General features: G+C 36.1%; 1 protein-coding gene across 4 annotated transcripts in view; it reads right to left on the bottom strand.

Annotated features, from left to right (window-relative positions):
* The window catches only part of APBA2 (amyloid beta precursor protein binding family A member 2), a 289,129-nt gene that overhangs the window by 14,945 nt on the left and 261,032 nt on the right, over window positions 1-13,152 (bottom strand). For 3 of the 4 annotated variants that reach the window (XM_065733735.1, XM_065733736.1, XM_065733733.1), the window contains 4 exons: window positions 12,802-12,838; window positions 6,976-7,121; window positions 6,038-6,073; window positions 4,351-4,437 (listed from right to left, as the gene is read on the bottom strand). In XM_065733735.1, the coding sequence (XP_065589807.1) occupies window positions 4,351-4,437; window positions 6,038-6,073; window positions 6,976-7,121; window positions 12,802-12,838 (306 nt within the window). The remainder of the gene's footprint in view (window positions 1-4,350; window positions 4,438-6,037; window positions 6,074-6,975; window positions 7,122-12,801; window positions 12,839-13,152) is intronic. The other variant, XM_065733737.1, reaches the window with a different exon arrangement.

Genomic DNA, 13,152 nt, shown 5'->3' with positions numbered 1-13,152 from the left:
ATGGTGGTGGTTCTGTTAAAGAGTGTTGTGAAGCTGAGATTTGTTCTAGCAAATAGTGTTGCGCTCTTTGTATCTGTTGTGGTTTCCGGAGAAACAAAGAGGAGGCATTACTTTTAGAGTAACCTTCCTATTTATTGCTCAAACTGGAAGCACATAAAAACAATAGTTGTATTGGTCAAACCAGCTAAGGTTGTTTGTCCCTCAGTGAACAACTACTATCATGCACCAAATTTTACCTGAATTGGAATGCAGTAATTAATATGGGATCGTTTTGTTTTGCTTTACTTTATGATTTCTATTAGTTTTGTGTCATATTTTTGGTTGGTTTTTTTTTTGTTGTTGTTGCCCAAAATATCTTTGGTTCTTGGCTGAGACTGAGTTTGTCTCTACTGCTATTGGCAGCTGCTTAGATATTTATGTACAGACATTTCTCATTCGAAGAAAAAGGATTAAAAAGCTACAGGTTTGTGAGTTTTCTCGTGGGTATTGTGTTTTTCAGGGTGGTTGTTGTTTGTGTGTTTTTGTTGTTGTGTTGTTTTCTTCTTTTTTAAATAATCCCTCTGTTGTGCATTCTTATTGTGTGCAGGCTACTTCCCTGTTTTCAAGGAAGATTTATTTTTAATTTTATTCAATGTATTTTATTTTATTGCTAGTGACTCTCAGTGTATATCTGAATTTCCCACTGGGCAGCACGAGACCAGTTTTTACATAGTTCAGTCACATTAGATGACTGAGGTACCCTCGTTGGTGTGTCAGCAGTAGCAGGGTTTCTCCTGATATCTGATCTTCCTTAAAAAAACAAACCATATTGAGATATGAGACAATACACAATTTTCATTGTTTTATGTAAGCAGCAGCATCGTTTATATAAATAGCTAGGTTTTACCTTGCCATTAGTAGAACCAATCTCTAAGGCCTAACAGAAGAAGAGTGTCAAGTTGACAAGTAATTAAGAATTTCAGTGTGATTTATCTTGACAGAGAAAGATGCTGATTGTTTCTTTGAACCACCTACCTTATTGAAGAGAATCATTACCCATAAAGTGATTTTAATGATTCTTCTCAGTCTTGAAAGAAAATGTTCTATGCTTATATCTCCAGTATGAAAAGAGGTGATGGTTAAGGGATGGGTGGGGGTTCTCTCTAAGGTTTGCAGGGGCTCATTACGATTTATAACACTTCTGTCAGTATGGAAAAATGTTTTATAATGGACATCTCTCAGCAGGATGTTGGGAGCTCTGCAGAGATAATTGCTGTTCAGCAGTCTGCAATAAGGATTCTGTAAGGGTGTAATCATACGTGCAATATTCACAAGAGTGAATGGACCTTGGAAGATGAATGCATTTATCTCACCAGCCAAGAAAGTCTTTGTCTTTATCATCATGCAGAAGTTACTCAAAGGTTTTGTTTTTACTTTCCCTTTGCAGGACTGAAAGCAGTAATTCTCCCATTCCCACCCATCTTTTTGTTATCTGATGCAATTATATTTTGGAATAAGGTAAATATAATATAATGACTGTAAACACGTGTATCAGTCTTTACTTGCTTTCGTTCCATATTCCATCCCAATCTATTTGCCATTCCCTGTATCTCATTTTTTCTTTTTCATTTTTAAACTTTCCCACAATCCCTCCATCTCTGCCCTGCCCATCTGCTTTCTTTTTTCACTTATCCTTTCCATTCAATTCTTATCATCTGTTTTTTAGTACCATCCATTCAATTCTTACTATCTTTTCTATTTGTCCTTAAAAATTTTGTGTTTTTCTCTTTTTCAAAACTCCTTTCTGTCTCCTCCTGTCCACCTTTCCTTTTGTCAGAATCTCCCTTTCTTTCCATGGAACTCTCCTAGAATCCCCTCTTGCTGTCCTTGAAACTCAGAACATTGAGAATTGTGAATCAGTCTCTGAAGTCAGAAGATTTTATATAACCAATTGTCTAGCAGGGACTCAGTGTGTACACAGTTGTCACCTGTGTGTCATCTTCTCTTCTAGCTTTCCCAGTTGCTTCACTCCCAGCTTCTTTCCACTGAACAAGAAAGCAGAGGGGAATGTCTGCTATGATATTTCTGCTGTTTTTGTGCATGTAAAGCCATGGCAGTCAGGAAAGAGCTGCTCTTGTACAAAGCAGGTATGTGGCCAAACCTAGGAATGCTTCTGCCTTGTCTAAGCAGGTCACCTTGGGCTAAATATATTCAGTAACTAAATGCACAGGGAACTAAAACATGGCAGAGGGACCATTTTAGTGCCATCAGAGCTGGTCTTATTTTGACAGGGCAGTATAACCTTATTGGTGTTAGTCATCATATTCAGCCCTACTGCACATTACTTAACTGAGAACGCTGCATTTTTAATTGGCTGCTACCTCATGTGAGCTGTGCAAGGCTACAGATGGATTAAAACATGGATGGCACGCTGCAGATATAGGTTTTATATAATTGATAAAGCCATGAAATAACAGGCTGCTTCTGCCAGCTGCCACACCAGCTGAAATAGATCTATGACAATTACACTAGTCGAGAAACTTCATGAGCTCTGATAAATATTACCAGGCCAAAGAAGCAAAGCATGCTAACAGCAGAATTAAAAAGTTCCTTACAGCATCCTGAAAGATTCATTGTATAAAAAGAAAAGAAAAAAACCTCAAGCATATCTGGACAGTTTGTATTTATAATAATCCCCACTATTGCTTTTTTTCTTCCAGTTGAACAGATTTAAATACTTCAGGGTAAAGTATCTGAAGATGGAAGGGATAGGGTGAATTACATTAAGACTCACATCTGCTTAACTGAGAAAACTCACCTCTTTTACTACTAACAAAATGTAGCTGATAATATATCAATAATTGTGTTTAGTCATCTTTACACTTGCATTTTATTTTACACAAATGCAAAAAGTAGTCAAAGTTTGGCGATATACTCTTGGATAATGCATGAGTTCAAAAAAATGCTGACATAACTTATAGTTGTACTGGTCATTATAGATGAAGTGTAGTACTGGGACTGATTATGGGTGGCAGACTGTAAATACTTGTGCCAAGTTGGATATGTTATTGTATTCTGCATCTGGTGCCATGCCTTGGGCATTCTAATGGCACGTTAAGGACATCTGCTTATAATAAAAGAAAAAAAGAAGAGTTTTCTGGAGCTACTACAATTAACAGATTAACAGATGCTAACTCTATCTTAAATTTCAGAAGAAGTAGGTGTTTGTCTTGCTAGTAAAACAAATAATACAGTAATCAAAAACAACACAAAATCCCACATGTAGAATGCAACATTTCTCTACTGAAGATCCTTTCCTTATTCATGGTATTTCTGAACTGATCTTATACACTGAACTAAAAGTTCAGTAACCATATTGATGTGACATGATTTATTTCTGAAAAATCTGTGCTGACTCTTGCTTTTCTCGTAATGGGTGATTTGTTTTGACATCTTTCTGACAGTTAAACTTTTCTACGATTCTTGGTGTGTTCTACTACTTAAAAGAAAACAAAAAAAAAACCCTAAAAATTATCTTCACCAGTTCTGGAAAGATATAATTGAAATGATCTCAAAATTGCCCCAATTACTTTCTTTATTGTAACTGGAGATCTTATCATTTTCACCTGTTATTAGCTGTGTACAGTGGAGACTTTTAATAAAAACTGGAGCAAAAACATTAGCAAAATTTTCCTTCTCTGAGCTTCTCATAAGAATGAAAACTTAAATATATTTCTGTAAGCACTGTTACAGTCTAAGAGATCTTGTGAGATGATTATAGTTAGTATTGGAGCACGTTAGAGTATATATCAATAATTGTCCATTCCTTAAGAAGAGTATCCTCACAAAGATTGCCTCTTGTTGAATACATACATAATTCCTAGATGAGGCTGATCATTGCTGCAGCCTTTAGATGTTGATTTAATATGAATAATGAATAATCAGTAGCCTACCATAGTCAAAGAAGATGGAAGTGCAGGTGTGATTTATCAAAGAGTTGTAGGCCAAATGTCAAAAATGGCAAGATATGAATGTCCTGGAAAAGCAGTGAATGACTTTCTTGTTAGTCCTAAGTACAGGTACTGGAACTTTCAGAGACACAGGGGACACACATTCTGAATGAATTTTAAATCTTTTCCAAATTGAATTATAGATCTCAAACCGATTTTCTCACACATCAAATAAGCAAAGTCAGTCATTGCCAAGTGTCACAACAATATTTCTAAGATTCAACAGTGCTCTTTCTCACAACAGCAAATTTATCCAAACTTAGTAGGCTCCCATTAGTAATAATAATAGGAGTGCAGACTAACGAAAGAGGGCTCTGAAACAATCAACACTATTCACAGAGATGTTTAATCCATAACTTACCTGTGTGTCTGCATTTAAAACTTTGATTCTCTGTGTGGAGATGAACAGGTCCACCTCAGTCAAGGCCTGGGAATCTCCTTCTGAGGTCTACAAGACAGATGCTTTGTTACAATGGGAATCTTAATTTCCTCTTCAGAATGACAAATTCACTGATCGCTTCAAGCGAAATGTGATGTGAGCCAATCACACTGTTAAACCACTACCAAGACAGCTATTCAGAGGTGTTTCTATGTACATGCAAAGGACGCATTGACTGCATAGAGAGAGTGAAGCATACTCTTGTGGTTAAGAGTGAATTTTCAGAGTCCCTGGGATTGACTGCTCATGTCCTATAATTCTCTATTTATAGCCAGAACAGGAGAATCAGTGTGGCTGATCCTTCCCCACTGTCTTACTGAGGCATGTCAGTTCTTGAGGCACTGGAACTGAGAAAGCAGGAGAACTGAGAAAGTGACTTCCATCAGCTGCTTAGCCCTTGTCATCTTCCATGAGCTCACAAACAAAAGTTCAAGATGGTGCTTAATACTGTGGTTTGTAATTTTTTTAGATTTTTTGGTGGTCGTTTTTTTTTTCTTTCCTAGAAAATACAGAACTGAGAGCTGAACTAACATCTCTTACTGCACAGAAAGCCTTTAGGTAGGTGCACTGGGGACCTCAAATTTTAAGCACTACTTTTTAGGGGAATTATATATCATAAGAAAACAAGGTTACAGAGCAAGTGGGGATGCAGTATAATGCCATGTGTTTTTTCTTAAGTGTGAGGCCTGGCTCCACGCAGGGGACACAATAGGAAAGGAAGTGGCAAAGGAGCTTCTACCTCTCAGAGCGGCATCATGGAGAGCTCACCTAACACCCTGAGTCCCAGCACAAACCTATTTATTCCTCCAAGCTGTTTATCCACACTGCACCCTTGCAATCAACATTTACCAGCACCCATCTCAGAATAAAAAGGCCACAGACTTTTATTACCTTTTGCTAAATGTAGGCATCAGTCTCCAGGTTACAACTGTGGTTCTTTGATGAGATGGTGTAAGGAAGAGTGATGTATTTGCTATCCTTTTCTATAGTTAAAAAGGCTTAGCTGTGCCTATAATTCATTCATATTATGTCAAATTAAATTAACTCCAGGAAAATAACAAAGCAGCACAAATCTACTTTGGCAGTAGGTGCTTTTTATCCATGATTATTACCAAGAGAAAGATTAATTTCAGTGATATTTTTGATAAATACAGTTAGTTAACTAATGCTTAATTTTAACTAGGTGATATGTCTCTTGAATTGCTACAGCTGCTACTTGGTTAATGTACTTGTTTTTTAAATACCGACAGTACTTTAATAAATAACATAAGTCACAGGCATAGAAAACAGATCTAATTGCTTTGGTTGGCAAAATACAAAAAAGGATTACATTTAAAAAGTTTCTGGAAAACACGGGCTGTACGTCTGGACTAACCAAATCAGAAGTATTAAACAGAAGAAGAGCAGCAGCAGACAGGCACTCTAGCAACAATGAACAATGAAGAAAGTGAGTTAATTTTATTCCATCAAGTATTCTATTACTTAACAAAGAATAAATCAAAATGACAACTTTATGAGGACCCATAATGAAAGACACAATGCTCTGTGAGGAACAAATACAACAAAAATGTAAGTAAACATTAGAATTCAAGAAAAACAGTTTACACACCGCTTTTTTCTTGATTTTAGCCGCCTTTTGCATCCTCTGAAGAGTAGCATAAAAAAAGAATGCAGACAGATGTACACACAAAAAAAGAGAAAAGACAGTGTGTGAAGTCAGGGAAATCTTTTGACTATGAATCCAGACTGTTCAAAATTAAAGATCTGGGGCCAGTGGGAGAAGGATGTGCGAGAGAGAAAGATCTGTCTATATCTTATGCTGTTCTGGAGCAAAGTTGGATTTAATGGCATTATGCATGCTGTTGACTGATTACCAAAAAAAAAATACCAAAGAGTGTTGTCTGTTAACAGCTGCTCTTAACATTTATCCTGCTAAATATACAGCAGTCTAAAATGACAGTACATGCACTATTATAAACTCAAGTTTTTCTGTTAAGATTCTAGCAATATTAGTCATACGTCCAACATATTATTGTTATACAAAACATAACTTAAGCTCACTTCAGTGACTATCCAAAGTAATCAAGTGTACCTGGCAGATTAGGGTTGTTATTGCTTGAGACATCAAAAAAGGCTAAATAGAAATTCAAAGGTTTGAAAATCCAAAATAATTCAATATATTGAGAGTCGTTTTCACTATCTTTAATTAAGGAATTAATGACACAATGGAATACACAGTCAAAAAACATCCATTTGTCATTGGAACAGTTCCTAATTAAAATGTGTAATTTGTCTTTAATAACATAAATTCTTCACACAGCTTTCAAATGATTTTGGATAAGACTGTGGAGTAATTTATATTTTGTTCCTAGGAGAGGCTGTATGTTTCTTCATAACAAGCACTGGAAAATCATGGTATGTATCGTACTAGGTCTGTACTCACATAAATGCACTTCAGAATAGGTTTGAGGCTGCAGATCTTGTCGTGTTTGGAGATCAGCTGTCAAAGTATTAGAGAGTATTCTACAAACCATAAAAATCCCCTACCTTAACACGGCTCACTGCCTCTTGAGCCTGCATCATTCTTATGTTTTTGGAAGGGTTGCGCTCAGAGAGCAGCTGTGTAGAGCCCAGGTAATTGGCTGCAAAGATGATTCCATCAATGAGGTCTTCAGGTTCGCAAGGTCCTGGAACTGACATGGCAATTTTACAGTTACTGTGTCTCAAAAGAGGATAGAGAGATGAGAAACTGAATTAAAGCTATCAAGGTTTGAAAGAAAGGTCTGCTCTGTTTCAGCCTGAAACCGAACTGTTAAAATGTGGGGAAATGACAACAGTAAGTAAGCATCTTGATGCTGTATAGTAATGTGTAAGACCTAAACTGAGGGACTGATAAAAAAAATACAGTTATTAGTCTGGTATCAGTTATATAAATAGAGAGCTGGAGAAACACACTTCAGAACAAAGCAGAATGAAAGCCTCACGCTCTAAGCAATAGCATCTGCACAACAGGTCATACAGCATTTCCTCTGAAAGCAGGGAAGTCACAGAAGGCAGTTATGGAAATGGAACATGCAGAAAGATGAGGAAAAAGTAATGTTAAAAAGAGGAGGAAATAGTGGAACTTTGTAGTCCTAAAATATTAAGCCTCATTCAGCAAAATGTCTTTGCATACACTTAATTATGGAGTGACTTGGGTAAGACTTTAAGATTTACTCATATTTCACAAGTTGTTTCTTTCCAAAGATGAAGGCGGGACAGGGACAGGAATGAAGGACTGCATTTACTTCTTAGTGGGACTTTACTCATCACCCTCGTTACTAAGCTGTTAACCTTTACATCTAGCTTTATTAGACCAACACATAAAAACAGCCATTCCAGTATCTGTCTGAAATCCCTAGATTGCAAATATTTTGTGTTGCCCAAGAGGTTTTTTTTCGAGAAATTTTCTTTTAGCTCTCTCAACGTGTCAAGCTGCTACCTTATTTTCTTGATGTACATCAATCTCATGTGTGAGGAAAAAGCAACACTGAATGGAAACGGCAATTAAAAAAACCATTCCTGTACTGTGGATTTGTGATTCCTTTATAAGGAAATGATTGTGAAAAATTAGTATATTGAGAAGGAAAATCAAATGGCATGTTATGCTGCTGAACAGTTGTTTGCAGATATACCTTCTGGAGAATACTCCTACCCCTCATTTTCTTGTTGTAATTTAGAAAAAGTGTTTCACTTGTAAATAATCTCAATTGAAAGAAGTCTCTTCCTTCTTTTCTCAGCCTGCACTGCAGCCTCCTATACTTCCAGGCAAGACTCATTCAATTGCTAGCAATATCAACCATTGCAAAACAGAGCATTCCTCGTAATTCAGTATTAAAAATGTATATACAATATATATAAATAAAAGCCTATTTAAAGACCTGATATATATAAACACTCACTTAAAATGGAGCTATTTGTTTTCCTAGGAAGCACTTCAGTTTCGAGCTTCAAAAGTACCAGTATATACCACAGTTAGACACATTCTGCATTAGGTCACATCATATAAATCCAGTAATGGTTTGGTTCTTCATTAAATTCAGATAATTTCCACTAAAAATTGGAAAAACCTCAACAAAATCATCTGCATCTACTAATCTAAAATGTCACATAAGCTTTTCATTAAGATCAAGTCTTTCAATAACTCAAAAAATGATCCTTTTTCCTGTAGTGATAATTCATTGAATGAAATAATAATAAAAAAGAGAATTCAAAAAAATCCTCCTTTTACTGCACCTCTGACCCCGTTTGTTTACAATTGTGCATCATTAAATTTTTCAGCAGATAAGTGATGCATTTTATGTGGTAGCTCTTCTGATGATGTCATACATACATCTTTTCAGGCCTAAAACTTGGTTTTATAAATCTGTACCTTTTTCAGCAAGCAAAAAACATTCATACTGTATCACACTGATATCTTGTTTCACAGATAGCAAACTGAAGCAAATAATTAAAATGTGATTTTAATGTTGGTTAGCAAAATTTCATTAGATACCTGCATCAATACTATCATTCAAAATTACAGTGGCTTTAATTTGGTTTACCTTCATTCACTTCAGGCTAAGTAAATCAGGCTAAATTAAATCAGGGTTGCTTTAACTCTGAAACACACTTACCCACATAATGTTTAAATCAGTTTAACTAACCTCTGCTGGCAGTTAATTTAGATTCATTTTATTAAAATATTTTGTATGCATGAAGACAAATAAAACTGGAATGCTTGGTACAAGTTTGAATATAGATACTACCACATCAAGGAAGGACCAGAATTCTATCTCCTTGCAGAACTTGTCAGCAAAAACAAGAAAAAAAGATGGTGGTTACTTAAAACATCTCAGTCCTGAAATTATTTCCTTCCCATCCCAAAAGCTCTGGCTGAGTTTGGGAAAGCCTGTGTTCTCTTCTAATTGTTTTGAAGAATGTGAAATCGCTCTTTTTGTTGTTGTTGTTGAATTTGTCCCATTTAGATCTTTGAGCATGACATTTTTGTCTTGATTTCCAGGTGACTGCTGGTTGTGTCAGTGATCTTCCAAAGACAAATTTAGAGACCAGTTTGTATGTATACGCTATTGGCATCTCAGAGCACAAAACAGTAGTAAGTCACTGTACCTTATGGAGCTGTGAAATTAATGAGCATTACAAAGGAAACAACATATTATTTTCATATTTTGCCAGTTTGGAGACAGCAACAGTATTTTTACCAAGTTTGTCTGAGAAATTCTTGAAAATGTAAAAACTCTGGGGTTTTAAGCAGATTTATTATACTAATTTTATTTATTTTGATTCTTCAAAGACTTTTCTTTTTGGTTGGTTATAGTTTCATCATCTCCTCATAGAATTAAAATTAGATAGTGTTTTTGGCAGAAATATTATCCTAGTAACAAATTCTGCTACATCACATATAAAATAACAGCACGTACAGAATGCTTACAACAGGCAGTATAAAAAAGCAACAGTAAAAACCACCAAAACCACAAGCATGCTGGGCAGAAAACATTTCCAACATACACTTCCCATCATGAGGGAAATGGAAGCTACTGACAGGTAGGTTAAGACATCTGTTGGAAAGATGTAAGGAATGGTATTGAAAATTGCCAGGGTCAAACTGGATTACCTGAGTGTTTTCTTTCCTTATCTGTGATGCTTAAAGAATATAAAAATGCAGACTTGGCTGAGATCCCAGCTCATCAGAGCACTTAAGCACGCCCTTGGCTGTAAGTATGTGTAAGGCTTACTGATAAGGAAGGGAAGGAGAAAGAAAGAGATCTGGATGTTGAAGTCTGGCATTTTATGTTGGCTGTTGATATTTAAAAGAGAATTTTTCTGAAAATTTTAAATTTCTGTACCTTATGAAGGCAATAGAAATTATCTGATTTTCTGCTGAACTACTAATGCAATGAGTATATTAAATATTTCTAAACCCAAACAGTACACTCTAAAAATGTTCAAATTAACTTATTATTTTAAGAACAAAATATTCAATAATGCAACATAAATGAATTTCATAATCATACTAAATAGGATTCTTCAGATCATACTAAATATATTTATCTAATATCATGTGTAAACCAAAGATTCAGAGAGTATTTAGGGATTGCACTCAAAGCACTGAAGCACCTTCAGCTGCCTCCTGAGAACCACTGTGCTCCAAGAAGTTGCTGAGACCTAAGGTGCATGGCAGTGCAGCAGAAAGACTTTCAGTAAGGAATAAATGGCCACAGAGTGCACGTCTCCTTGCAGAATGCCTACCTACAAGTCCCATATTTTGGCTTATTTCACTATTTCATTGTGGTTGAGGCACTGCAAGGGAAATGAGATTTAAGGTGACAGGATAAATATAGAGTAGAAAAAAAGCAAAACTCCTGAACACTGCACACATTACCCCTACAAGCATGTACTGGTACAACTACTGAAAAACTACAATAGCAAATACACACATTTCCTTGTTTTTTTTTGTTGTTGTTGTTTTGGTTTTTGTGGGTTTTTTTTTTTGAACCAGCTATATAATTTGTTTTTATGTCCATACTTCATATGTAAAACTATTATGAATGTACAGATATACAGATACAGTTATTGTAGCTAAGGAGTCATACTGAATGTTAACAGCTGAATGGTGACTGTTCTGGTCACCACATGGATATAATGCCCCCATCAAGAACAGGGATATTAGCTGGCAGATTCTTTTTTGTGTGCAGTGGGGTCCTATTCTTTTGGGAACACAATATACAAATTAATTATGAGAACTGTGATTTTGGGGGTTCAGAAAACAGAAATTAGCTATTACAGAATTGCAGGAGTTGGAAGAGACTTCTGGAGATCACCAAGTCCAAACCCCCTGCTCACGAGCTCCTAGTGAGCTACACATTTATTTTTATTAGACAATGCTATGTAATACCTGCAGTAGAAAAAGCCTGATGGATAGCTTAGGCTCTCACTCTGTGCTACTTGAGAAAAAAAATTAGCAGAAAGACTGAACTAAAAAAGACCCCTCTGTTATCTATAAGAGTACTGACCCCTTTCCAATAGAGAACTGGTTTAAAAAGAAAAAAATGTAGCCTTTTTACCCCAGTAAAATAAAAAGTGCAGTGGTTTCTGACAGTGCTGTTAGGGATATTTTTTTTCACTTTTTAAAGCTTTACTTGTGCTGCCCTCCCTTTATAGTTGTCCACTATACACTCAGTAGATGCTTATTACCAAGGATCAGCTTGCTTTCTTGTCTCTCCTGCCTTTGGGAAATGCATTTAATTTACTTCTATTTAAGGCCTGTTAGCCAGTATATGCCAAGTGTGATGTATAGTTTCTGTCAGATGTCAATTCTGTAAATGGGATTGTCTCTGAACTTCCCATTTGCTCTAGCTCTTCAAGGAAATTATTAAAAACAGACGCTGCTAGTCAAGCTGACAGGATCAGGGAACAGGTGAAAGACACACTGAACATTCTAATATTATTCTAAGCCACAGTAACTTTTCCCTGAGTTGGGAATGGCATCAGAAGTAAAGTTTTTAACCTTCATTTATGGTTCACGTTGTGGGGAAACATGTGCCAGGGCAGATCTGAGGAGTCAAATCCTTAGAAATCTCCTACTGTCTCTGCTTGCTTTATGATACAGGCACTTGCTCTGTACAAAGGGCTGTGTGTATTTTACAAAGCTCTTCAATTCTCCTACACTACTAATACTTATTTTCCATTTGGAAAATGTCAATTTATTAAAACAAGAAGGTGGACAGAGATAAGATGGGATTGTACTGAATATCACCAGTCTTTGGCTGACAGAAAATTGAAGAAACACATGAAAGTACAGTTCTTCTAAAAAGAGGTGAGCGTGGTTCTCCTTTTCTGTTTTGTACTCTTGATTTTTTCTCAGACTGGGAAACCCTCTCCCATTTGTGCCTACAACTGAGATTCCCAAAGTGCAATACAGGCGTCACTTCAAAATGACATAGGGGCTGCTCTGAACAGTTCCCTTGCATGACTTCTTCCTCTGTGCAAAGCAATAAAGAACAGGGTGCTCTTATAAATCTCCACCCTGGTAGGACCCACTGTTTTCCACCTTTTTATCTCCTTCCATGTTCGTAGCTGTCTCCATCTTGACTTTAATCTTGCCCGGTTCTCCATTTGCCCCTCTTACCATCATCAGGCTCTCACTGTCATAGGTATGTTTAAGAATATAAATATTTCCACACACAGTGAATTCTGAATAGAAATAGGTTTTAGCTGCTTATTCTTTAAACTTTGGAGCTCCTTCTCTTGGGTTTGACATTTTTTTTTAGAATTCTGATCTTTAAAATACAATTTCCTTTTTTATACTTGAACCATGGATGATGCAAAACTTACCATCAACAAAACTTGGAAATGAAGACACTTTCTTTGACTGTTGAAAAATAAAAATAATACATGGTATAAACATAATGAAATATTTTTCACAAACTGAATTAAATACATATTATAAACAGATTACTATTTAAAAAAAAACCAGAATTTTCTCTCTATAACTTTCGCATAGCCATTATTTGTAACAGTGAAACACACTGCATCATAGCAATTAACCCAGCTTAACTGTTCACCTGGAAACTCGAAGCATTTTAAGCAGGTCTTATACAAAAAGCAAAGGGGTGTGAGGAAAAAAATGAAGTCAGCTGCCAAGTGAGCAATACAAACCACAGCGTCCAATCCCAGTCCAGTTAT

Source organism: Cyrtonyx montezumae, unplaced genomic scaffold (genome assembly GCF_038088225.1).
Source record: "Cyrtonyx montezumae isolate F1298 unplaced genomic scaffold, pur_monq_1.0 scaffold_17, whole genome shotgun sequence".
Lineage (NCBI taxonomy): Eukaryota > Metazoa > Chordata > Aves > Galliformes > Odontophoridae > Cyrtonyx > Cyrtonyx montezumae.
Note: the sequence above shows the minus strand (reverse complement) of the source record. Positions and strands in the feature narration are given on the sequence as shown.